The 22235-nt window shown below is 56.8% G+C and overlaps 12 protein-coding genes across 12 annotated transcripts; 6 read left to right on the forward strand and 6 right to left on the reverse strand.

Moving 5' to 3' along the window:
* Positions 1-139: 139 nt before the first annotated feature.
* BBBOND_0102250 (DNA polymerase family B family protein, putative) lies at positions 140-5256 on the reverse strand (the record flags this gene model as incomplete). The annotated part of the gene is made up of 6 exons (XM_012910628.1): positions 140-229; positions 265-1323; positions 1404-1749; positions 1783-1996; positions 2034-2145; positions 2185-5256. The coding sequence occupies 6 exons, from the start codon at positions 5254-5256 to the stop codon at positions 140-142; spliced, it is 4893 nt and encodes a 1630-aa protein (XP_012766082.1).
* BBBOND_0102260 (hypothetical protein, conserved) lies at positions 5249-6307 on the reverse strand (the record flags this gene model as incomplete). The annotated part of the gene is made up of 1 exon (XM_012910629.1): positions 5249-6307. The coding sequence occupies one exon, from the start codon at positions 6305-6307 to the stop codon at positions 5249-5251; it is 1059 nt and encodes a 352-aa protein (XP_012766083.1).
* Positions 6308-6806: 499 nt separating this feature from the next.
* BBBOND_0102270 (hypothetical protein, conserved) lies at positions 6807-7887 on the forward strand (the record flags this gene model as incomplete). Its single annotated transcript, XM_012910630.1, has 5 exons — positions 6807-6884; positions 6919-7086; positions 7125-7271; positions 7524-7718; positions 7759-7887. The coding sequence occupies 5 exons, from the start codon at positions 6807-6809 to the stop codon at positions 7885-7887; spliced, it is 717 nt and encodes a 238-aa protein (XP_012766084.1).
* A 154-nt stretch (positions 7888-8041) lies between these two features.
* On the forward strand, positions 8042-8452 carry BBBOND_0102280 (hypothetical protein; the record flags this gene model as incomplete). The annotated part of the gene is made up of 1 exon (XM_012910631.1): positions 8042-8452. One exon carries the CDS (start codon positions 8042-8044, stop codon positions 8450-8452), a length of 411 nt encoding a protein of 136 aa, XP_012766085.1.
* A 226-nt stretch (positions 8453-8678) lies between these two features.
* BBBOND_0102290 (hypothetical protein, conserved) lies at positions 8679-10007 on the reverse strand (the record flags this gene model as incomplete). Its single annotated transcript, XM_012910632.1, has 1 exon — positions 8679-10007. One exon carries the CDS (start codon positions 10005-10007, stop codon positions 8679-8681), a length of 1329 nt encoding a protein of 442 aa, XP_012766086.1.
* A 20-nt stretch (positions 10008-10027) lies between these two features.
* Positions 10028-11771, reverse strand: BBBOND_0102300 (protein kinase domain containing protein, putative; the record flags this gene model as incomplete). The annotated part of the gene is made up of 2 exons (XM_012910633.1): positions 10028-11644; positions 11679-11771. The coding sequence occupies 2 exons, from the start codon at positions 11769-11771 to the stop codon at positions 10028-10030; spliced, it is 1710 nt and encodes a 569-aa protein (XP_012766087.1).
* A 318-nt stretch (positions 11772-12089) lies between these two features.
* On the reverse strand, positions 12090-13361 carry BBBOND_0102310 (papain family cysteine protease containing protein, putative; the record flags this gene model as incomplete). The annotated part of the gene is made up of 1 exon (XM_012910634.1): positions 12090-13361. The coding sequence occupies one exon, from the start codon at positions 13359-13361 to the stop codon at positions 12090-12092; it is 1272 nt and encodes a 423-aa protein (XP_012766088.1).
* A 128-nt stretch (positions 13362-13489) lies between these two features.
* Positions 13490-14392, reverse strand: BBBOND_0102320 (adenine nucleotide translocase, putative; the record flags this gene model as incomplete). Its single annotated transcript, XM_012910635.1, has 1 exon — positions 13490-14392. The coding sequence occupies one exon, from the start codon at positions 14390-14392 to the stop codon at positions 13490-13492; it is 903 nt and encodes a 300-aa protein (XP_012766089.1).
* A 1128-nt stretch (positions 14393-15520) lies between these two features.
* BBBOND_0102330 (ubiquitin family protein, putative) lies at positions 15521-15886 on the forward strand (the record flags this gene model as incomplete). The annotated part of the gene is made up of 1 exon (XM_012910636.1): positions 15521-15886. The coding sequence occupies one exon, from the start codon at positions 15521-15523 to the stop codon at positions 15884-15886; it is 366 nt and encodes a 121-aa protein (XP_012766090.1).
* A 203-nt stretch (positions 15887-16089) lies between these two features.
* On the forward strand, positions 16090-18243 carry BBBOND_0102340 (dynamin central region family protein, putative; the record flags this gene model as incomplete). The annotated part of the gene is made up of 3 exons (XM_012910637.1): positions 16090-17933; positions 17970-18146; positions 18183-18243. The coding sequence occupies 3 exons, from the start codon at positions 16090-16092 to the stop codon at positions 18241-18243; spliced, it is 2082 nt and encodes a 693-aa protein (XP_012766091.1).
* A 64-nt stretch (positions 18244-18307) lies between these two features.
* On the forward strand, positions 18308-21103 carry BBBOND_0102350 (DNA repair helicase rad25 family protein, putative; the record flags this gene model as incomplete). Its single annotated transcript, XM_012910638.1, is given in 4 exon segments — positions 18308-18565; positions 18607-18738; positions 18758-20536; positions 20744-21103. 4 exon segments carry the CDS (start codon positions 18308-18310, stop codon positions 21101-21103), a joined length of 2529 nt encoding a protein of 842 aa, XP_012766092.1.
* A 39-nt stretch (positions 21104-21142) lies between these two features.
* On the forward strand, positions 21143-22197 carry BBBOND_0102360 (hypothetical protein; the record flags this gene model as incomplete). Its single annotated transcript, XM_012910639.1, has 4 exons — positions 21143-21370; positions 21529-21855; positions 21903-21963; positions 22064-22197. The coding sequence occupies 4 exons, from the start codon at positions 21143-21145 to the stop codon at positions 22195-22197; spliced, it is 750 nt and encodes a 249-aa protein (XP_012766093.1).
* Positions 22198-22235: the final 38 nt, after the last annotated feature.

Below are 22235 nucleotides of genomic sequence, written 5' to 3' on the forward strand. Positions count from 1 at the left end.
TGGACATGCGGCCGTGGTATTGGGTCTCACGAAACATTATTAGAACGACGAATGTGCAACGGGCCATCGGAAGAAATGAATTGAACAGCAATCAGATGCAAAAGTGTGTTCAAGGATCTTGTCGCTTTTAAGGTGCCATTTAAGTGGTGTAGGCCAGGGTGAGCAGTCCTCGATACTCTTTCAGCGATCGTGCGAATAGGCGTTTGTAGGATATACGCTTGAAATAAACCTGCAGAGTATATCTAATCACGTGTCAAAACCCACATCGCAATGCCAGGCGTTCTGGCATGACGCGCTGCTCGCAGCACTGCCCGTGCAGTTCAGACAGATGTTGTTTACCGCATGAACCTTTTCTTCTAGCGCGTTCATCTCGTTCAGCACCTTCAACAGCGTCTGGCGTGGGTTCATTCGGCATCCTTCACAGACCACCACGTGCATCTTGCCCTTTGTTGAATCCTCACATGATAAGACGTCCTGGTGAATCGTCGTGATACGCACCTCCTTTGAATGCAAAAGATCTGCTAAATTTTGTGAAATGTGATCTTTACGATCGTCTTTGACAACCTCGTTGTGGCCGGCAGTGCCCAACTTGACCTTACAGGTAGTGCCACAGCTGGTGCATCGTGCGAGCGGGTCCGTGTATTCCCATATTTCTCCCACCTTCTTGCCTGGTTCATCTACACGGCGAAAGCGTTCCTCCTTTCTCTGCTGCATTTGTTGGAGTCGTTCGATTATGGTTGACGCGATGGGATAATCGGGATGTATGTCCAGAAGCTGCATGACGCGCTTTAGGGGAGGGAGAACCTGCTTTTTCAGGTAGTAGTCCACATCAATTTGATGCAGCGGCTGGCCTCGGCGTATTTGCTCCAGAACACACGCCATTGAGTTATGAGGCAGTGTTCGCCGTCCGTGCTCCTTCACAAAATCGGTAGGCCTGAATATGCCGTTGATCTCGTTGGGGAACACTGCGCCGCCCTTGACACCGCGGTAGACGTCCTCACGCGAAGTTGAAAATACATGGGGGATGAACTCGTTCTCCAGCACCCTCCTACCGTAATGCTTATCCAGTTTGTGTTTGGCCACGATAGCGGCGGCAGGCAGCGTGCCCACCTGCCCAGTCAGCTCCTCTCGGTATGTGCCCAGCCTAACCTGGCGGTAGAGAATAAAATCCTTAGGGGTGTAAACCGATGCCACATTGCGGAATACAGATGCGAGTCCATCGTAAGCCATATCAAGCGTGCGATTCCTTAGTATGCAGTCGAGGGCCTGCCGTAAAATCTTTCGGGTGGCGTCGCACTCGCTTGTTCGCATCGTCTCAACACCCTGAGGCACGATGTCCAACAAGCCTACGCGACTGATACAACCCATGTTTGTGTAATCACACAATCACCATTTGCACTCACCTTATCGTCGAAGACCATTTTCCCGTTGAGGTGTATGAGCCCCAAGTAACGCTTCTTCGATACCAGAATGCACGGGCAATAGACCTTCTGGGGAACTATTTTGATAGGCTCCGGGATTGTGCTGTTTATCTTGTTAGCGATCTCTTCTGCCAGGGACTGCGCTTCGGCAACCGTTCTTCCCGGAAACTTGATGAAGATGCTGTCAGTATCACCGTAGATGACCTCCGCGTCAAAATTGTCGTGTATCAATTCCATACACAACACAAGCAGTGCACGCGCGATCGAAACCACGGACTCTGCGAGGTCGGAGCACGGCATGCGGCCAGAGTAGCCGGACGCAGTTAACCTGCGTCATGTGCCGGCCCAAACAATAACCTACCCCACTGAAAGGTTTGACAGCATCTTCAGACCATACTGCTCTCTGTCCCACTGGCGTAAAATGCGCCCTTCTACTCCGGGACGCGTCATTGCGGCCTTGATCTTGCGCCTACTCTGCAGCACCGACGTCAGCATGGTCGGGAGGAGCCCCTCACGCACGGACTTATCAACAAACATGACTCCATTGGGCATAATGTGTACGCCCACTGTGCCCTCTGGTATCGTTTTGTTATCACAACGTCGTGAACTAACCTTCAGTGCCGGGCAGTTCAGCGTGCTTTGACAATATGCCCCTAAACACGCCCTCCTCCGGATGATACGTGACCACACCCAGCTTGACACGGTGGCGCCAGGTCTTGTGCTCCTGCGCAGAAATGAACATGACGCATCACTCGCAACCCACGCTGAGCAGACCCAGGCAAGTGCTGTAGCAGATGTTGTACGCAATGGTGATGCACGAGTAGAGTGATTGGAAATCCAACACTGCAACCGGCGCCAGGTGGAATCCGCTTATCGGTTGCATCACGATCGGTATCGCAACTGATGGGCGCTGCTGGTGCACCTGACGTCGAGTTGGTGACGGCAACACGTAGTTAAAAGACTTCGTGAAACGAATCAGCACGCTCTCCACATGGTACTGGCTGCCTCGCACGATGGTGCTCTTGAGATCGAGTCCATATAGCTTCGAGAAAGTCGTGTACCTTTGGAAGTACATCAACTTGTCGAAAGTGGCTATGACCGCATAGTTGCGCAACAGTGCGTACCGAATGGCCCTGAATCTATGCGGAGTTATCATGACGTCGTTGCCACGATTGTTGCGATGGTCACGTCGGTGGAGGCTCATTTGCACGGCATTGCGCAACCTATAGTTGCCATTTACGTGGCCATTGAAACCAGCGTTACCAGGCGCCGCCACAGCTGCATCCGCCTCATGTCCTTTGGCATCGCCAGATTGAAGGAGGGAGACCTTTGTAGTCAACCACTTGTTCATGGTGTACATGGTGAACGAAGGCATCACATAATTGAACTGATCGCGAACTATGTTCTCCAGAGTCAGATTAGCGAGGTTGAGCTCACGCACAGCAACATCTGCAACGTCGAACAGCAACCTCCCGGCACTAAATAGCGGTTTTACCTCGCTGTCACTCAGGTGCCGCTTCTTCAATTTGCTCCGCTGATGAGTCAGCAGAGTCGACATGTCTGTAACACGATCCCCTTGGTTACCGGAACCATGCCGCAGCCGGGGTGGCACCCGAGAGATTGCTTCCAGGAAGTAGGGTATGCCCAACACTTCCGCCCTTTGGCTCAGGTACCCGATGGAACTACGCGCCATGTCGTAGCCGTAGATGACGTTCGGGTCAAACTGGGATATGAGGCGGCTGACACTATCTATCAATGCCATCTCAGAGGGTACAAAGGATACGTCCACGTACTTTCCCGAATTAATCTGACGCTCCACAACATTCATGTCCACCTCGCATCGTTGTATTAGTGCCATTCGATAGAATTCTTCTATATTTATACGCCTTGGCGGCGGCCGTTCCACGCCCGATACATCGACAACTATAGCACCCTGGACGTCGGCATATGGCACGCCGACAGCGTCAAAATGTGGAGCCAGACGGTGGTCTCGGAGTGTGTAGACCACCGCATTGATTGCGTTGACCTCAGGGTTGGCGTGGATACAATTGAGGTCGATCTCGGTGATGACGTCGAGCGCTATACCGCACTCGAAATTATCCGTCGTACCGACAATATCAGACACCGGCTCCAGAGCAATCGGCGGGTTGTTTTCACGCGCATGCTCAGACGCCATTACATTTGTTTGAGCTTGTGTATCTTTGACACTTAGCAACAAATTAGGGCAACGTGTTTGGCCCTTTCCACTAGGTTCATTAGTTTGCCTCGTCGAAACCGATTCACCATCAACTCGACTCGGCTTGTTTTCTTTGCCTGATGGCACCTTTTTGCCGTCTTGCACATCTACAGAATCCGCATCCTCCACCTCAGGGGGCTTTATAGCATACCGATAGACGTAGTACTGGTCCCCTTCGTCAGCCGGACGGTAATCTTGGCTGGTGTGAAAAAACGCAGAGCTGATGGTTATCAGCTCATTTTGCGTCGTCTTCTTCGGCGCCCGCTTCCTGCGCCCCTGGAGGTCGTCGCACTGCGACAACAGCTGCCTTAGGCGGGACACCACCGCCGGTTTCTTGTCCTCAGGCAACCCCTCCGCCTGCACCAGAAGGTAGCTGTAAAACTGCTTCAGCGTGTTCCTAGATGCATACGCGGTGAATGCCCGATCGTTGGTCTGGAACGGCGAGAAGCTAGACGATTGCAGATGCGTGCACTGCTGCTTCCACTGTTCTGAGAAGGCGTGCCTGGCGCCCATGTACCTGCCGACAGCGTAACCGCGTTCTGTAACTTCCTGGCTCTGAGGGTCCGAGGCGTTGTGATACTCGAACACATTAAGGATGCTCGCTACATGGGCATCCACCTCCAGCTCGCAGCTGGAACGGCGCTGGTGGCTGGAAAGGAAGACGGAAGGCGAATCCCTTAGCACCGGACGCTCTACCGTCGCCAGGTCATCGGGGGTGTTCTTGATGCTGGCCAAAACGACCCGCTGCCAGAGAGGATGCGCCTGAACCGAGTAATGCGGGTGCAACGGAAGTGGTCCCCGCATCTTGATGGCTGACGAGAGATAGATATGGTCCATACCCCTCAAATTATAATCCGACAGGAAGTGCATCAGGTAGCTTATGTGAACCTCGTACGGCTGCAAACGGTGCTTTCTTATTCCGTGGTTGAACGCGTACCCTGCCAGGTGCTTCGTCATGGAGGGGTTGTAGTGATGCACCTTCAGGAACTTGCGCGGCTGGGTGTGATACCCGTAGAAGATTACGTGCTCAACGACATCCACCCGATGAATGTACGCCGTGGTTGCTGTTTTCTTCTGACGCAAGATGGCCAGGCGATGGTAGCTTTGGCTGAGCAACCTGGACCTGCTGGAGAACCACCGTGAGGTCGGAAAGGAGTCCGTTTCCTCCGTTTGCGACGAATCCGTGCCACATGACGACTGTTTACTATCTTTATCGTCAGGGTTATCATTCGTGTTTGGCAACTTCGGCTGCAAACTACCCCTCGAACGGCGCCCCCCTCTCAGCCGCCGTCTCTCCACCACAATTTTCCTAGCAGCCCTCTCCAGCACCTTGTGCGCCTTTTGCGCGAACTTGGATGGCGCAACATTGTCGGGCACAGGTAAGTAGAAGTATGGCAGGTAACCGTGAATGTATAGGCAAACCTGTTGGCCGGCGGGCGTGCCGCCGAAAACACGGATCACGGGCACCTCAACCACTGGCACCCCCGTGCTCGATACCTGCGGGTCGAATTCTATAGGCTTACACATCACATGGTCGTAGTAGACCAGTTGCACCGCCACACGGGCGTTGGAGCGGATGAACTCCTTGAACTCATCCATTTCCAGGCAGCATAACCGGGTAGTTCCAGCGATGTGTAGATATGTGACCGCCGCTCAAAACTCCTGTTCGCCGTATTCCGGTAAGATATGCAAGCAGCTGCTGCGTGGAGTCGGCGGCTGGGGTTCCGGCCCTAGCGTCCGCTGCCGCTCGTAGCACATGGATGAAGTTGTCCAGAATCGAGCAGGCTTCGGAGCGGCACATGCGCGTAGACTTGCCGGCGGTTGAGCAGAGCCGGTTGAACAACTGGTGGATGTGGTCCTGCTGATGATGCCGCATGTACATGAGGTGACGAAGCACTGCAAGGGTGTCTTGGAAGCTTGCTGAGGCGATTTGTTGTTCTAGAACACTCCTGTGGTTATGCGCCAGCAGGTGGGATATGCGAACGCGCCCGTCTATCGACGCGAAGTCAATCCACCGATTCGAGCCATTGAAAAACGACGCGCTCCTCTTGACAAGGTTGCAGAGGTACACGGTTTCCACGAGAAGGTCACCGGCAACTGAGTTGTAAACACCGCTGGTGTTCAAACTGCACTGTAGGGCACGTAGCTTGCCCGAAGTGTCATCAATAACTCGTTCGCACAATTCTGATGCGCCACCTTGTTGCGCGCAGCCTCTAACATCCCCCCCGCCCCCTGCCAATTGCTTACTGGTGGCTAGAGATGTGACTCTAACTAAATCGCGGTATCCACGCAGGTCTTCCGAGATCGCCTCTGCACGATGCCAGCAGTCCCGTAGCAGCGACTCCGCCGCGGCGTCCTGACCAATGGCGCTGAATGCGTAGCAAATAGCGGCAACGTCGGCTGCTGCAACGCCCTCCAGTTGGATGGAAATTGGGGAAAAGTGCTCCAACAGCGCCTTGCTTTTAGGGTGAGTCTCCAGATGGTTGTCAACGATGCATCGGACTATAACGGGCACCTGGCTAGGCGATATGTTCTGCCGCCTGTTGTAGATCTCGCCCAGCCGAGCGCTCCAGACGTGCGCCGAACGCTTGACGCTTCGTTTAGAAAGCTCTCCGAGGGAATGCAGGAGCGCGTCTAAAACTGTGGCCATGTGAGCCTACCCATGCAGCAGTCGCGAAGCCGCCCCGAATACCTGACCGAATGCCGGTGCTAAATTTACACCTTTGCACACCTTAGCACTGCCGTCAGTTGTTGCAGCCGCGCAAGACACTACATTGTGTCTAACATATCTAAAATGTGGGATTCGCGCTTCATCACCGCGGCGGTGCAGAACGTGGTCGGATTCCAACTGCAACCGCCTTTTGAGGCCCTTAAGGCAGCGATAATGATGCCGTTTTCCGCCCTTGTGAAATAGGGTGTGCTAGGATTGGGCATTATTTGACCGTCAGATATGTGCCGAATTAAGTCGTTGCGGCAACTTTGGGGTTTCTGTGGCATGAATGCGCACATATGCAGCCTCGTGAATGCTGAATTGACACCGATTTGAAAGCGACTAAACCGTTCGCACGTGTCTTCTTTGGGCTTACCCGGTAGAACGGTAGCCGCGGCGCGGAGTTGCGTCGACGTCGAGGGCGCGTCGGCGGTAGCAAATGCGCCTCAAGTTGTCCAGCTTCTGCGCTAAAAACAACATATGTAGCAAGAAAGAAGCCAAGAAACTAATTCAACTGGTACGTGAGCGTCGCCCAGCCTCATCCTGCTCAGGGTCACCTGAGGCTCCAAGGCGCCGTGGTACGCGAGGACACGCTAGTGAAGGAATCACTCTCACCCGCTTGCGTGTCGCTGCCTCAAAGGGTGCAATCGATCGCATCGAACAAGGTCACCGTGCTCTTGCACAAGCCGGAATGCTATCTTTCGACGTACAGCCGCAGGGTAGGCGATGCATGGGTCGGCATTCACGGTGTTGGCAGACGCAGCTATGGTCGAAGTCACTGCTCGTGCCTGAAAACAGGTGCGAAAGCGACGTACAAAACAACCTCAATCCATCGCAACTTCGCCGGCTGCTGCCCATAAACCCGCTGGAGTACTCGACCAGTGGCCTGGCACTCTTCTCCGAGGTATGCCGATAGTGCCGTGATACGTGACCTGAGCGACGGTTGTCATGCTTATCAAATGTCTGTGTGCATTTTAATTGCCATCGAGATTCGGGTGTCTCGTGATGGTTATGCTTAGGCGAACTATCAGCGTTGCGTGAGAACGCCGCCTCGATGGCCGTTGGAACGTTTGCTGTTGCATTATATTCCCAATAGCCAATGTTGCGTGTTATTAACGCCAACACTACAGAATTTCGCTACATTTGATTCACGCAGGACTCATCACTTATCAAGCGCTTCGCCGATTGCGAGGAGTGCTACCACGTGGTGTTTCGAGACCCGTTTACCGAACCGAAGCTCTTCGCGCTCACCAGCGAAATCTACATAGACGGAGTGCCTATTCCTCAGCTGAAAGTGGACCGCGTGAGCGACTTCTCGGCCCGTGTAACCACGCAAAGCGCGTCCAGCAAGGTGCGTGCCGTTTCCATGCCCGTGGTCACCTAGAGTGCAGCTGCGCAAGGCGTGCCGCTTAGCGGGGTTGGAAATACGCTCAATCAAGCGCATTCGGTTGGGCAACATCCACCTGGGGGATCTTCTGTGCGGCAGGTGGATGATGCTGCGCAAATACCAACTGACTTGAGAGGAGCTCTGCTGGCTGCACGCTTGCGCGACGTGCCATTCGCCGCCTGCCAAGTGTCGGGGAGTTAAATCTGCTGGCGACATTCCAGTTGCAATCGCGTAGTGAACGCTCTGGCGTGCTCTCCTGTAAAAGGAGTCGCTAATCGGGCGTTGCGATGCTGCGGCTCGCGGCAATTTTAAACACGTCCAAGCAGCACGGGTGGCGCTTCGAGAAGCTCAGACCGATTTTCAAGAAGTGGGTCCGCATCAACCACCCTCCACAAGTGAGGTCGCCTCTCGTGAAGCTCGACCCCGAGAGCAACAAGCTGCTCTACGTTTGCAACGGGAGGATATCACCCAGGTACTGCGCCAAGTTCGAAAAGTCCGCCAAGCACTTCATCAAGAAGGGCGACGTCGTCGAGACCCCCGTTTTGGCGGTGGTGAAGGGCGGTTCGCACGTCTTGCTGGAGACGCTCAGCATGGACGACGTCGAGCAGTTTGAGAAGCTGGTGCCGGAGATCAGAAAGGCCTTTGAAGGTGGGTGCTGCAAGTCTGTTTTTACGCGTTCTATGACCGTTTGCTGGTGACCAGCTATTGTGCTGTAGCGGCCGTTGGGGGACAGCCGCCTGTGCGACCCGTGCCTATGGCGGAAGAAGCGATTCCGTAGAGCGGGCGCTGAACTGCCACTGGGGTCCTCACGGTGCACAAGGTGCCTTTTATATACGCAAAATCACACGAACACCGATAAATAACGCGCAGAATGCGAACGACAAGCACAGGAAACTGATGGAGCCGAGCACAGGGCTATAGACTTTACGATTTAATCAGCTCGATTGTATCTATGATTTTCAGCAAATGCGCACGCTCCAGGGCGGTACTCCATAGTGGTTTGCGCCCGTCGGAGGCGCTTATTTTATGCTTCTTGTTGCGCGCTCCGTAGGGGTCCAGCCGATACGCATCAGCTGGCAGCGTGTCGGGGCGCGCCTCCTCCTTGTAGAAATCCAGGCGGCGCACGACCCCCTTGCAGCTGCGAAGCACAAACGCCAGAGGGCGACGGTCGTGCGAGAAGCACTCCATGAGCTCACATATCACGTAGTCGCTCAGCGCAGTGACGGGCTCCTGCGGCGGCACCTCGGCCAAATCCGTGTCCTTGCCCACCCACGCGCGCAACATGGCGTCGTCGATGGGGGACACCGCGTGGCTGGCCGAGTCGTACTTGTGGATCACCATCCCGTGCTTCCCGAACTTGATGGCGAAGGTCTCGCCGAAGCCGCGGTTCTCCTCGGAGTCAGACACGTCGGAGTCGATGGGCTCCACGGTCATCAAGGGCGCCACGGAGCCGATGAACACGTGGTGCTTGAAGTAAGGAATGAACCCGTTCGCATTCACGTGGTAAACGAGCGAGTCGGGGACGTCGCTCTGGCGAATCGCCTCCAGGCACTCGGCCTCGTGTTCTGCCGAGGTCGTGCAAATCACCAGCGTGTGCTTCATGTTGCCGCAGTAGACATCCGTGTCGTTGGGGACTGCCACGTGACGCACGAACTCGCTCCCGTTGCTTATGACGCGGTTCAGCGGAATCTCCAACAGGCTGTGCGGTATGTACAGCAGCCCTCTGCAGACGTCGTTGTCGCAGACGCGGCGCTCCCGCCCATCCTTCTGCCGCATCACGCAGCGCCTGAGCATCGCCACGGTGTCCGCGGTACGCTTGCACGTGCACAGCGGCGGCGTGTATCCGAGCGGCGCGCGTTCGCGGTGCCACCGCCAGAAGTCGACGCCGATCTTCCCGCTGCGCTCCAGCATCTCCCCGTCCGGGCTCAACGGAGAGTAGTCGCCCGGCCGTATCGGGTAGTAAAAGCCGCTGAAGGGCTTCCAGTCGAGGTCGCGCCACAACATCGGCGGCTCCCGCTTGTCCCCCGGCCCGGCGGCCGCCGGCTCCTCCTCCTCCTCGCTATCTGCATTCAGAAGGCCGCTCAGCGAAGGATCACGCATCGAATCGCACCTCGAGAGCGCGTCCGATAGCCGCCAGTCCAGCTGGTGCTCCTCCCTGAGGAACAGCTGCTCGCGCAGCATGGTGAAGTACAGCGGCGCCTTCGCGAGCAGCCGCGACACCTGCGGCGCCGCGTCCTGCCCCGGCGCGGACATCGGCTTAAAGATTACGGTGATTAGCTGAAGTTGTTTTCTCTCAGGTACTTTCTGCGGCTACAGATGGTGCTGCCGCCGACAGGTGGTGGTACATCACTCGGCAGTGTGTGCGGTGAGCCGACTCCGAAGCTGGACGACGACCCCGCGCCGCTGCCGAAGATGGGACGGTACAGAGCGGGGCGCCGGACGCATGTGGACGCCTGCGAATCCGCTGACAGCGACGCCTCCGTCGCGCGCGTGTAGACAGTGGCTTCCTCCGCGCGCGAGCCAAACCGGTCCATGCCACGCACCTGAGTCGGCGTGCGGACGTACATGTGCGGGGTTCCCGGCGCGTCGTACTGCGGCTTGGACATGGCACGGCGGAAGGGGTTGTCGGGCAGCTCCAACGTCTGGCTGTCTTGCACGGGGTGGCCCGAGTCGCTGCGGCGCTCAGTGCTGCGCAAAGCGCCGTAGTCCTCCTGGCACGTGGACAGGTGCGCCTCGATGCAGTCGAATTCGTCGGGCGTCTCCTCGTCCACAAGGCCGGGGTGGCTGAATGCGATATCCACCGCACGGTGCGGCCCCGCGGCAGGGAAGGAGTGGCTGACAGAGCTCGCGTCCATGTTGATGTCGTCGCACGGAGTGCTCGCCATGCCCAGGATATGGCTGTCCTCGTCGTCCGATTCGACGAATTCAGTGGAGATCCGAGCGTCCAGGCGCCCTATCTTGCGGGGCTTGGGCGTGCAGATTTGCGATGAGTCGGAGCCCGCGAATTCGGACAGCATGTGCGATGACACCGGAAGCCTCTGCATGTTGCGGCGGATGATGTTATCGTAGATACGCTCGCGGTCACGCGGGTTCACCGTGTCCCAGAACCAGTCGGAGACAGGGCCGTCCCATATGGGCAACCCCAGACACTGGATCGCACTTGCCCGGCGCGCGGGGTCCCTCTGAAGCAGCGCGTACAGTAAGGTGTTGAGCTGCCTGCTGCGACCGCGCAGCGGCAGCGGCACGCCGTTCTTCATCTGCTGGGCCAGCTCGGCCAGCGTCGTGGCCTTGTGAAACGGCGTCTTACCGTAAGACAGCTCGTACAGCACCACGCCCAGCGCCCACATGTCCATCTTGTCGTCGTAGTTCTTCGAGTGCGAGAGCAGAAGCTCGGGGCACCAGTAGTACGGCGTGCCGACGCAGGAGTGGGCGAAGGACTCCAGCCCAATGCTGCGGCACAGGCCGAAGTCACCGATTTTGCAAATGTATCCGTTTCGCGTCTTGTTGCGATAGTTGGAGTGCAGGAAGATGTTCTGCGGCTTCAGGTCGCGGTGCAGAATCTTGCCCTGTTTCGGGCCGAGCGACGAGTTGTGGCAGTACGCCAGCGCGAACAGCAGCTGGAGCGCGATGTCGAAGATGACCTGCTCGTTGACCTTGTCGTAGTGCTTGCGGAACTGTCGCATGTTCTCCGCCAGGTCGCCGGAGTCGCAGTACTCCATGATGATGTAGAGCAGGTGCTTCTGCCGGTCCACGACGCGGTCCACGTAGCGCACGATGTTAGGGTGCTTCAGGTCGCGCATGACGTTCACCTCCATCACCAGCTGCTCCTTCTCCTTCTCCGTCAGACCCTTGTACGCCACCACCTTCCAGCAGTACAGCTCCCCCGTTACCTTCCACGCATTAGCGACGCGCGCAACCGCCTACCTTGTGTTGTACCTGGAAGACTTCGCCGAACCGCCCGGCTCCAATCCTCCGTAGCGCCTTGAACTGCGCCAGGCGGTGCTCGTCATTCGCCATCGTGACGAAGGCGGCCTGGACGACGCAGAATGGCGTGTGTACCTGCTCGCGGAGCGACGCTTCCGAACACGGAAACTGCGCGCAGCCCGCGAACTGGTCGGAAAAGCTTGTTAGGAGTTAGTAGACTCGCGAAGTGGCAAGCTCCGTGCGCCGCAGGTACCCCTTGCCACCTTCCCAGCCCGACGAGCTCGGCGACAACGCGATACGTCTGCAGTCAGCGAATGGGAACTGGCGGCCACGCGCCTTCAAAAACCAGTTAAAATTAAAATTTAGTTGTATAGCGATTGCGGACACGTGGAAGGCGGCGCGCCGCGGCGATCAATGAACGGCGAACATGGCCACGTTCGACAATCCACATTCGTCCTTAAGGGTGCTGCTGCCACGGGCCAGCCGCACGTAACCTTCTTCGCCCCAAGAGGTTCCCCAGGAGTTTTTGATGAGCCAGAACGCCTCCTTGTCGGCCTGGCCCGCGCCGGCCAGTACCACGGCGTGGTTCACGGTCTCGCCGCAGTAGTTCAGGACGCCGGACTTGTAGAACTGCCACATCGGCGTCACAGCCACGTACACGGTCAGCGGGCCGTGCGCTTTCAGCAGCTGGACGAGGTCCGGGGACTCGGTGAACCCGAACTCGTACAGCCTGTAGCGGGGGTGACCCGCCGGGGTCATGCACTGGCCCTGCTCGGCGACGTAGGGGTACGACGCCCTGGTGTAGCACCCATTGGCGGTGACGTACTCGTACGCGTGGTACGAGTCGCCGTATTGGCAGCCGTGGCACTCCTTCACGCAGTCCACCAGCTGCTGTTCGCTGAGATCGAGGTCGAGCGAGCGGTACTTCTTGAAGTAGGATTCGACCACCGCAATGGTGGCAAACGCCCAGCACGAGCCGCACGCGCCCTGGTCCTTCACCGGCGTCATGATCCCGTCTCTGCGGAGGTCGATGTCTGCGATGTCTACCGTCCCGTCCAGCGCCATGGCGACGCCGCCGCGCTCATACTGGGGCGTGTCTACGCGGGAGCCTTGCAGCGCCATAAACTCCTCCGCCGTCATGTCTGCGAATCTGTTCACGCCCATTTCGAATGTGCGGTTTTCCATGGCATTGAAGGCGTCGATCGTGTGCACATTGGCGTGAAAGACGCCGAAGCGGCGGGCCTTCTCCATGACCGACGTATGACGGCGGTCGTACTGCCGGTTGAAGTCATTGTACTGTACATATATCTCCGCGTCACGCTCCGGGTTCAGCGTGCGGGTGGAGGCGCCCAGCGCTCTACATACGATGTAGGCGGGGTCCTCGTCGGTGACTCCCTCGACGGTCCCGTGGTTCTCGAATTTCAGGCGAACCAGCGCCTCGCGCACAGCGCGCTCCTGCGCGGCATACTGCGAATCGCCTCCGATGACGGCTACAGCGGTGAAACACAGCGCAAACACGAGCGCGGCCAGTAATGCATAGTAGCACTTGCCGCGTCGCCGGAAGAACGCCCGCAACCGGCTGTGCCACGGCTCCGGCTTGCCCCCGGAGCCGTTCTTCAGCAGGTCTTCGGCCGTTTCGGCGCGCGAGACGACGTCGTCCAGGACTTCCACCTTTCCCGCCATTACTTATGCAGTGTGAAGGCGACAGCGCCCTGGGGCCGCACACACCAACCGCGCGATTATGAATGCGGGGCACATGAAACCACAAAATAAGGCATCTTATAGCTAAAAGTCGCGTGAGTTGACGCAGCTCACTTCAGGAGCTTCTGGAATTCGTCGTAGAAGACCAACACGAGGGCGCCACCGAAGCCACGGAGGACGTTGGCAAAGGCACCCTTGAAGAAGCCGTTGACGCCTTCGTTGCGCAGGATCTTGCGGAAGCAGTCCAGAGAGCTGGTGTACATGATCTCGGCACCCGACTTCTTGCCAGACATCATCATCATGCGACGACGCACGGTGTCGAACGGGTACGACGCGAGACCGGCGTGGATAGTCACCATCTGCGCGACAGCCCACTTGAAGAAGATGTTGACGTTCTTGTCGTCTCCGAACATCACGGCCTTGGCGGAGTCGTACATTCCGAAGTACGTACCGCGGTACACGATGATACCGGTCACCGAAATGTTGAAACCCTTGTACAGCGACATGACACCAGTGGAACGCTGGATCTTCATCAGGCAGTCAATCAGACCAGTGAACTCGCGCTGGCCCTCCTTGCGCACGTCGCTCGCGAGGCGAGTACGGGCGAAGTCAAGCGGGTAGACGATCAGCAGCGAGTTCGCGCCAGCCAGGCCACCGGAGGCCATGTTGGCAGCGAAGAACTTCCAGAACTCGGTCTTCTGGTCGTAGCGCGGGAACAGGGTCTTGAAGTAGTCCTTGAAGGCGAAGTTGAAGGCCTGAGTGGGGAAGTAGCGAATCACGTTGGCGGCGTTGCCCCTCCACAGCGAGCCCACACCCTGCTCCCTGCACACCCTACCGAAGCAGTTCATGATACCAGTGTAACGTGGCATCTTGCCGCTCTGGATCTCGGGGATGGTGTCCTGCGTCTGGATAAGCATCTTCACACGCTCGATGGGCGCGACGGCGGTCTTGGAGACCGCCGCGGCGACACCGCCCATCAAAAAGTCCGTAAGGAAACTGTTTTTGTTCTCCATGTTGGTGGACCGTAGTGGAATGATGTAGATGCGGGAACAGAGCTGTGAGTGCCGACTACCTATTGGAGATTAGCACCACACTCCCACAAAGCCATGGCGGCAACACCAAGTGCGTCTCTGGTTACAGTTGCCGCTCCTTGCCGGCTGTTTTTAACAGACCGTCTACCGCTGATTGTTAAGACATATCACACGGTAGAGCGTGTGTTTCATTACGAGGGACCTCCTGTCGCGCGCAGTAGGCACAGCCGAGGGTTAACGCGTGTAACAGCAGCTCTTCAAATTTCCGGCGCCAATGCAGCGCTTTATTCAGTAAAATCGTACTTTGCGGACGGCGGTGTTCGCACGGAGCAGCAGACATACCCCGCACGCGTGAGGCTGTGCTTTAACGCAGGTCGGCGCCACTTAAAATTCCACGCTAACTACGCTATCGCCGCACTTGCCGTTTGCGCGAACCAATATATAGCGTTATACAATAAAATTGGCACTGTTCTGGCGACGAAGAATACCTTTGTGGGTGTGGAATCAAGGTGTCGCACGGCCGTGCTGGCGCTTTCCGCGCGACGCTAATTCACTGCGGCGGTAGCATGACAACTTCGCCCACCTTTCGAGCATGATTGTGGCCGGGCTGCTGTCCGCCGCATTGGCGCTCTCTGCGCTGAATGCTGGCTACTGTCTTCGGAGATTCGGCGGCGGGGGTAGGCACGACATCAGACTGCGGTCGCTAAAGGGTAGGCTTAACGCTGATCTACATGTGACATGGTTGTTGAATTGGCAGAGTAGCCTATGTGACCAGCTGCTATAGCGGCGGAGAAGTCTGCCGCTAGGTGGTTGGAAGGCAGCTGATCACGGCCGTAGACGTACCTTTGACAACGCGGTCATTGCACGCCATCGGAAATTCCATAGATGTGATTACACGGCAGTGAACGCGATATACGCAACCGATCGTCGCCAACCAATGACACACAGGGAACCTGAGCGTACTTGCGGAAGGAATGAAAACAGTGGGAGACCTGAGGCACAAACTCCAGTCCGAGCTCAAAACACCCGTCGACCTCTTCCAGCACGGCAGGAAGCTGGAGAATTCCCTGCCTATAGATGATGTGAGTTTGCGGGAACACCTGTCGAATAATGGCGCAGGTGGCCAAGGGCGACGTCAGCATGATGATCCCGCTGCGCGGTGGCATGCGGGTACAGGTGCAAACGATGCAGGGTAAGAGACGAAGTCGGAAACCCAGCCAAATCAACGTAGGTCAGAAGCTGGAAGTGGACGTCGAGCCTAACGAAACGGTGCTCGACCTCAAAAAGAAGCTCAGCAGCAAGCAGAAGCTGCCAGTGGACCAGCAGCGAATCATCTTTGAGGGCAAGATGCTGCAGGACAACAAAACGCTGGCCGAGTATAACATCAAGGTGGGTGTGGCTCGCGAAGCAAATGACGCCATGCAGCACAACTCGGTCATCCACATGGTCCTCAGGCTACGCGGCGGCCAGCCGTAGACGGCTCAAAAGTGTACCGAGGAAGCTCACACATCGGCGCGATTCCACGGCAAAACGACCGTGCATGGGCTATTTATAAAATATAATGACAAAGACAGTCAACTGCAATCGCAAAATCGCCCGGCACTGGCAATTGTTCTTGGGCGTTGCTCATCATGGCGCAATGCGGAGACGGGCATCATATAAACTCCTCTAACGAAATAATGGAGCAGCTTATACCACTGGTCAGCCGGCTCCACCGAATTCTTGCGTGGACCGGCGAAAGCGGCCTGGAGCTGCCGGCCATCGCGGTCGTCGGTGCACAGTCGGTTGGCAAGTCCTCCGTGCTGGAAGCGCTCGTCGGACGCCCGTTCCTGCCGAAGGGGACGGGCATTGTGACCCAGAGACCGCTGATACTGCAGGTGTGTGAGCTAGGTGGCGCGAAACAGAATGTGCAGCTGATGTATGACGCCGATGCCGTGGAACACGGCGAGTTCGCGCACAAGCGCGGCGTGATTTTCGAGGACTTCAACAAAATCATGGCCGAAATCAAGTCGGAGACTGAACGGCTGCTCGGGAACACCAAGAATGTGTCTCCGGTGCCCATCTTCCTCAAGATCGTATCGCCCAGGGTGGTGGATTTGACGCTTATAGACCTGCCGGGCATCACCAAGGTGCCCGTCGGCGACCAAACGCACGACATCGAGCACCAAATACGCGAAATGATCATGGAGCGCATCAGCAGCCCCTCATGCATCATCCTGGCGCTCACGGCCGCCAACACGGACATCGCAACTTCCGACAGCCTCCAGATGGCGCGGGAAGTGGACCCGCACGGACTCCGCACGATCGGGGTTATAACGAAATGCGACATGGTCGAGGACGGCTTCAACGCGGTGGACGTGCTCCAGGGCCGGGTGTACAAGCTCCGCAGGGGCTACGTCGGCGTGGTCTGCAAGGACAAGTCGGCGGCGCCGGACGCCACACACAGCACTGCCGAGGAGGACGCTTTCTTCACCAACCACCCGATATACGGACCTATCGCAAAACGGTGCGGAATAAGGCACCTCTCGCTCATGCTGAACGAAATGCTCACCTTCCACATCAAGCAGATGTTTCCCTGCATCAAGAGCAAGCTGCTCGCCGTCATGCACGAGCGCGAGATGGAGCTTTTGTCGTACGGCTTCGGGTCGAGCGATTTGAGTGCCTCGCCCGGCGGGTGCCTGCTGCACTTCTTCACGGCGTTCTCTCAGACCTTCAGGGACATCATCCACGGCAAGAGGTCGTCGCGGCAGCACTCGACGCAGCTGTTCGGAGGTGCGCGGATAAACTACATCTTCAACGACAGCTACCTCAAGACCCTGAAGGCGTTCAGCCCGTTGTCCGGCCTCTCCGACATTGAGATACGCACCGCCATCCGGAACTCCACAGGCCCGGCCTCCGCGCTCTTCGTGCCCGAAATCGCATTCGAAAACCTCGTGAAGAAGCAGATACGCCTGCTGGAAACGCCGTCGCTGCAGTGCGTGGACCAGGTGTACGAAGAGCTGCTCAACATCCTGGAGAGCTGCGAGATCCCCGAGCTCAACAGGTTCATGAACATGCGCATGAGGATGCTAGTTGTGATCAAGGAGCTGCTAAGGCAGTGCGTCGAGCCGACTAAGGACATGATCCGCAACCTGATAAAGATCGAGTTGGCCTACATCAACACCAACCACCCGGACTTCCTCAAGGGGAACGCCATGGAGAAGGCGTGCAACGCGCAATCCAAGCAGCAGTCGGCTGGGAGACGTTCGAACGCGTCTACCTCTTCGGGATACTCGTCATATTCGAGCAATCAATACGACTATCATGGTGATAGATACGACGACAGATTGGGCGTCGCCTCGAGAGAGTCGAAAAAGGACTCCTCGGCGAAACATGTGGATAACGCCGGCGACGAGGAGCCGCGGCCGCTGTGGCTGCCGAACATCCCGAAGGCCGTCAGCCTCGGGACGGAGCCCAGTGAGCGCGAGGTGATCGAGGCGGAGCTGATCAAAACGCTCATCGAAAGCTACTTCTCAATCGTCAGGTGAGCGACGCGGTTCGCGGCCGTTAACGCGCGCAGGAAAAACATCGCCGACGCCGTGCCCAAGTGCATCATGCACTTCATGGTGAACAAAACCACGGATTCCATCCAGCAAGAGCTCATATCGCACCTCTACAAACAGGAGCTCTACGAGGAGCTTACTGCGGAGTCGAAGCACATCATCCAGCGCAGGGAGCAGTGTCTCGAGAGCCTCAAGTAAGCGAAAATAGCAAAATATTACACCGCACTCAGGTCTCTGCGGCAGTGTGTCGCCGATCTCAACGAGCTGCTGGACTTCAGGATCGAGTCGTAGCCACACACCGGCGGACGCGACCGGCTGAACGCTCACCCGTAATTTACCTATCCAATATCACCTGATGCTAAAAGGGGTCTCGGACCCCCAAAACTGGGGGTCGCTCCCCTTCACCGTCGACGGGAGCGAGCAGTGGATCCGCAACTTCCGGGACTACTCCTCCCTGGACCTCAAAAAGGGCCACGAAAACAGGCCTGTCTGGGTCTGTCCGGATGGCTACCTATACTTGGAGCAGTTCACGAACGTCAGCCGGCAGGCGCAGGACTTCCTGGTCACCATCGCGGAGCCCGTATGCAGACCCGAGTTCGTGCACGAGTACCAGGTATGACACGGCCACCCTCCCGAGGCACAAGCGCGGTTCAGGTCACTGTATTCTCGCTCTACACGGCCGTTTCCGTCGGGCTGACGGTGGAAGAACTGCTGCTCAACCTCAACAAGTTCTCCAAGAACAAGATCCCTGGCAAGCTCAAGGACTCCATCATCCGAACAGCATCGGTAGGTCACCGTGTTCTAGTTCCGCACAAGCGGTGACGGTAATGGAAGCCAGCCGTTAGCTTACGTGCCGTGCATTGCCGTGTGGCAAACCTCAGGGGACTGGCCTGTCGTGGAAGCCGCTATTGCGCGGGGGCTGAACGTGTTACCAAATGGAAAAAAATCCATTACAGCTGCATTGCCCCTACACAATGTACAAGCTTATCTGATGCTGCAGGCGTTCGGCAAGATCAAGCTGGTGCTGAGAGATAATCGGTACTGGATTGAGTCGCAGGATAGGAAGGAGCTCGACCACCTGCTCACCAACGCGGTCATAAGGAGCGCGAGGATAATGGGAAACACGTGGGATCGCGGAGAAAGCCACGCGACCAACGACACCGACTACGTCACGTCCGCGGTGTTCACCGCCGATGCGTCGTCCATCATGTTCAACTCGGCCAACACCGGCGACGCCGCGAGGCCAGTCATGGAGTCGAACATGCCGGTGGCAATCGAGGGCATGGCCAAAGTGAAGGAGGAGGACCGAGCAACCAGCCAGGTGTACTCGTTCGAGGTGTACCAGGAAAAGATCGAGGAGCTGAAGCGAGAGGCACTGAAGTCAATGCGCCGGCCCCTGGTCATGGAATACGATTTCAGGAAGGACAAGAAAACGCCGACCCTGGAATGCTGCGTACGCACCAACATCAAGATCAGATACTACCAGGAGCGCGCGCTCAGACGGATGTTCAGCAACGGGCGTGCGAGGTCAGGTATCATCGTGCTCCCGTGTGGCGCGGGTAAGACGCTCACCGGCATCGTGGCCGCGTGCACGGTGCGTAAGCCCATTTTCGTGCTCACAACCTCGGCGGTAGCGGTCGAACAGTGGGTCAAGCAGTTCATGGACTTCACCAACATCTCCTCTGAGAAGCTGGTGTCCCTCACCTCCGACAACAAAAGCGACCTGTGGGCCGCTGACGAGGCGGGCGTGCTCATCTCGACGTATACCATGATGGCGTACTCCCGGAAACACAGAGAGTCCACCGAGAACATCCTCAACCAAATCAAGCAGAGGGATTGGGGGCTGCTGATATTCGACGAAGTCCAGTTCGTGCCCGCGCCCGCCTTCAGGCGGATCAACGAGATCGTGCGCTCGCACTGTAAACTGGGGCTCACCGCCACTCTGGTCAGGGAGGACGACCTCATTAAGGACCTGCAGTGGTTGATCGGGCCGAAGTTGTACGAGGCCAACTGGCTGGAGCTCCAGGAGAAGGGCTTCCTGGCCAAGGTCATATGTAAGGAGATCTGGTGCCCGATGACCGCACCCTTTTATCGCGAATACTTGCGCAGCGACTCCGCCAAAAAGCGCCGGCTCTGGTCCTGCAACCCAGTCAAGCTCGCCACGTGCGAGTACCTTTTGAAGTTCCACGAGGCGAGGGGGGACAAGGTCATCGTCTTCTCCGACAACCTGTTTGCCCTGCTGCATGTGGCTAAAATGCTGCACAGACCGTTTATCTACGGCAAGGTGACGTCAGCAGAGCGCATCATCATTCTGAACAAATTCAAGAATGAAAACACCTTCAACTCCATCATCCTCTCCAAGGTAGGGGACAACGCCCTGGACATACCCTGCGCCAATGTAGTTATTCAAATATCGTTCAACTTCGCCTCCAGACGGCAGGAGGCGCAGCGTCTGGGGCGTATCCTGAGGCCCAAGAGCAAAACGGACGAAAATGGGTTCAACGCCTTCTTCTACAGCTTGGTCAGCAAAGACACGCAGGAGATGGTCTTCGCCGACAAGCGTCAACAGTTCATCATCGATCAGGTGAGTTCAGTTCACGGTGCGTGTGTGGGTATCAAGTTTTTTGTTGTGCCATAGCCCGTCAGTCTGAGGTGTCGGAATTGTGCCGAGTGAGACCTTTCACCATCGTCCACTTTCATCCCCGCTCTCGTTAATCATGCCTATTTGCTGTGCCATCAACTGTGTTGCGTGGTACTTCGCCATTTACAACACCGTGTAAATGTATCTCAGGGGTACGCGTACAACGTCACCAGCTCGTCGGAGGTCGTCAAAGACGAGAGCAACCTTGTATACTGCCGCCCCGAGATCCGGGAGGAGCTTCTGCAGGACATCATAACGGCGTGTGATGAGAACGACGACGAGGAAGATGAGCTGGTCCACCCTGACGACCCGCAGAGCAAGGTACATACGGTGGACCCGGCGTTGCTCGTGGCTGGTAGAGAGCGAGCCTTGTCGAAGCTGTCCGGCTCGCTCCACAAGCAAAGCATCAAGCACCACATGGCGAACGCAAATCGCATGAAAAAGGGAACGCGCAAACTTGCCAACCAACACCCGATATTCAGGAAATTCTTCTCAGGTGCGAAGAGCTAGACGCAGAATCTCGCGAAATGCGAAACTGCACACTTTAATATGTTTGAACATATACTGCGGTTCCACGCCGGCAAGTTGTTGGCGCAGGGATCACTTGCGTGTCGTTGCGCGAAGCTGCTGCAGAACGGCCGGTTAAAGGCAGCCTGTGAACGACGAGGCTTCTCAGCACTTAGTACCACGCCACACCCTGAGATTGACCGCCTGAAGGCGCTTCTATCGCACACATCTCACGAGCCTTCCTATGTCTACTCGGAGACTGTAAGAGAGGTGGGTGTACTGTCTATCCGGTTCTTGTGGCGATCTCGTTGCTACACATCACACTTGGAGGTGTGTATCGGTGTATACGGTCCATAGGCAGCGCTTGATTCTGCCCTCGATCGGGGGTGTCTAGGTCACTGTCTTAGACAGCACTAACTCTGTCTCAGCACATCGCCAACATACGGAAAAACCTGGAGCCGTCTGAGGACACACAAGCGTCAGATATCGTCCAAAGGCTGGCAGAGGATGCCGATAGGTACCACGATGTGCTCGTGAAATACATGCAAAACCGTGACCGTTACAACCAGGTGAGCTTAGACAAGCCTGCCGGTGGGACTCCGGCGGTAGTGACTCCCGCTGCCAGATGTGGAAAGCATTCAAACGCCACGCAGGCAGTGCAGACGAAAATCACCAACGACGCGAATATCAAATACGGAGTGGTCGGGGTGGCATTCATGTGCGTGTTTGGGTCGCTAGGCTTCTCGCTGCACCCGGTGTTTTTTTTCGTAGGTGAAACGCGTGGAACGATCAATGTGAGCAGGGATGCGCCCTAGGTGGCTACATCTACAGGCCGGTTTTCAGGCAGAGCCGCTTGAAGGAAGGTAAGGATTGCATACCGTTGGCCGAGGATACTATGACCAATTGAAGGCACTGCGGCAGTCCACCGAACACTCTGTTTCGCATTGCACCAATTCTGTTCAGAGACCATGAAAACGGCGGAACAGCTAATACGAAGCAACAGAGAATGCAAACAGCAAATGCGGCAGCTGCATCACGAGATCGGTGAGCTGGTTGGTCAGCTCGAGGCGCATCTCGCCAAAACACTTGAAAAGTAGCACAGAACATGATTTAATCGCAAAAATGTTTTCGGTGC

The sequence above is a fragment of the Babesia bigemina genome, assembly GCF_000981445.1.
Source record: "Babesia bigemina genome assembly Bbig001, chromosome : I".
Taxonomy (NCBI): Eukaryota; Apicomplexa; class Aconoidasida; order Piroplasmida; family Babesiidae; genus Babesia; species Babesia bigemina.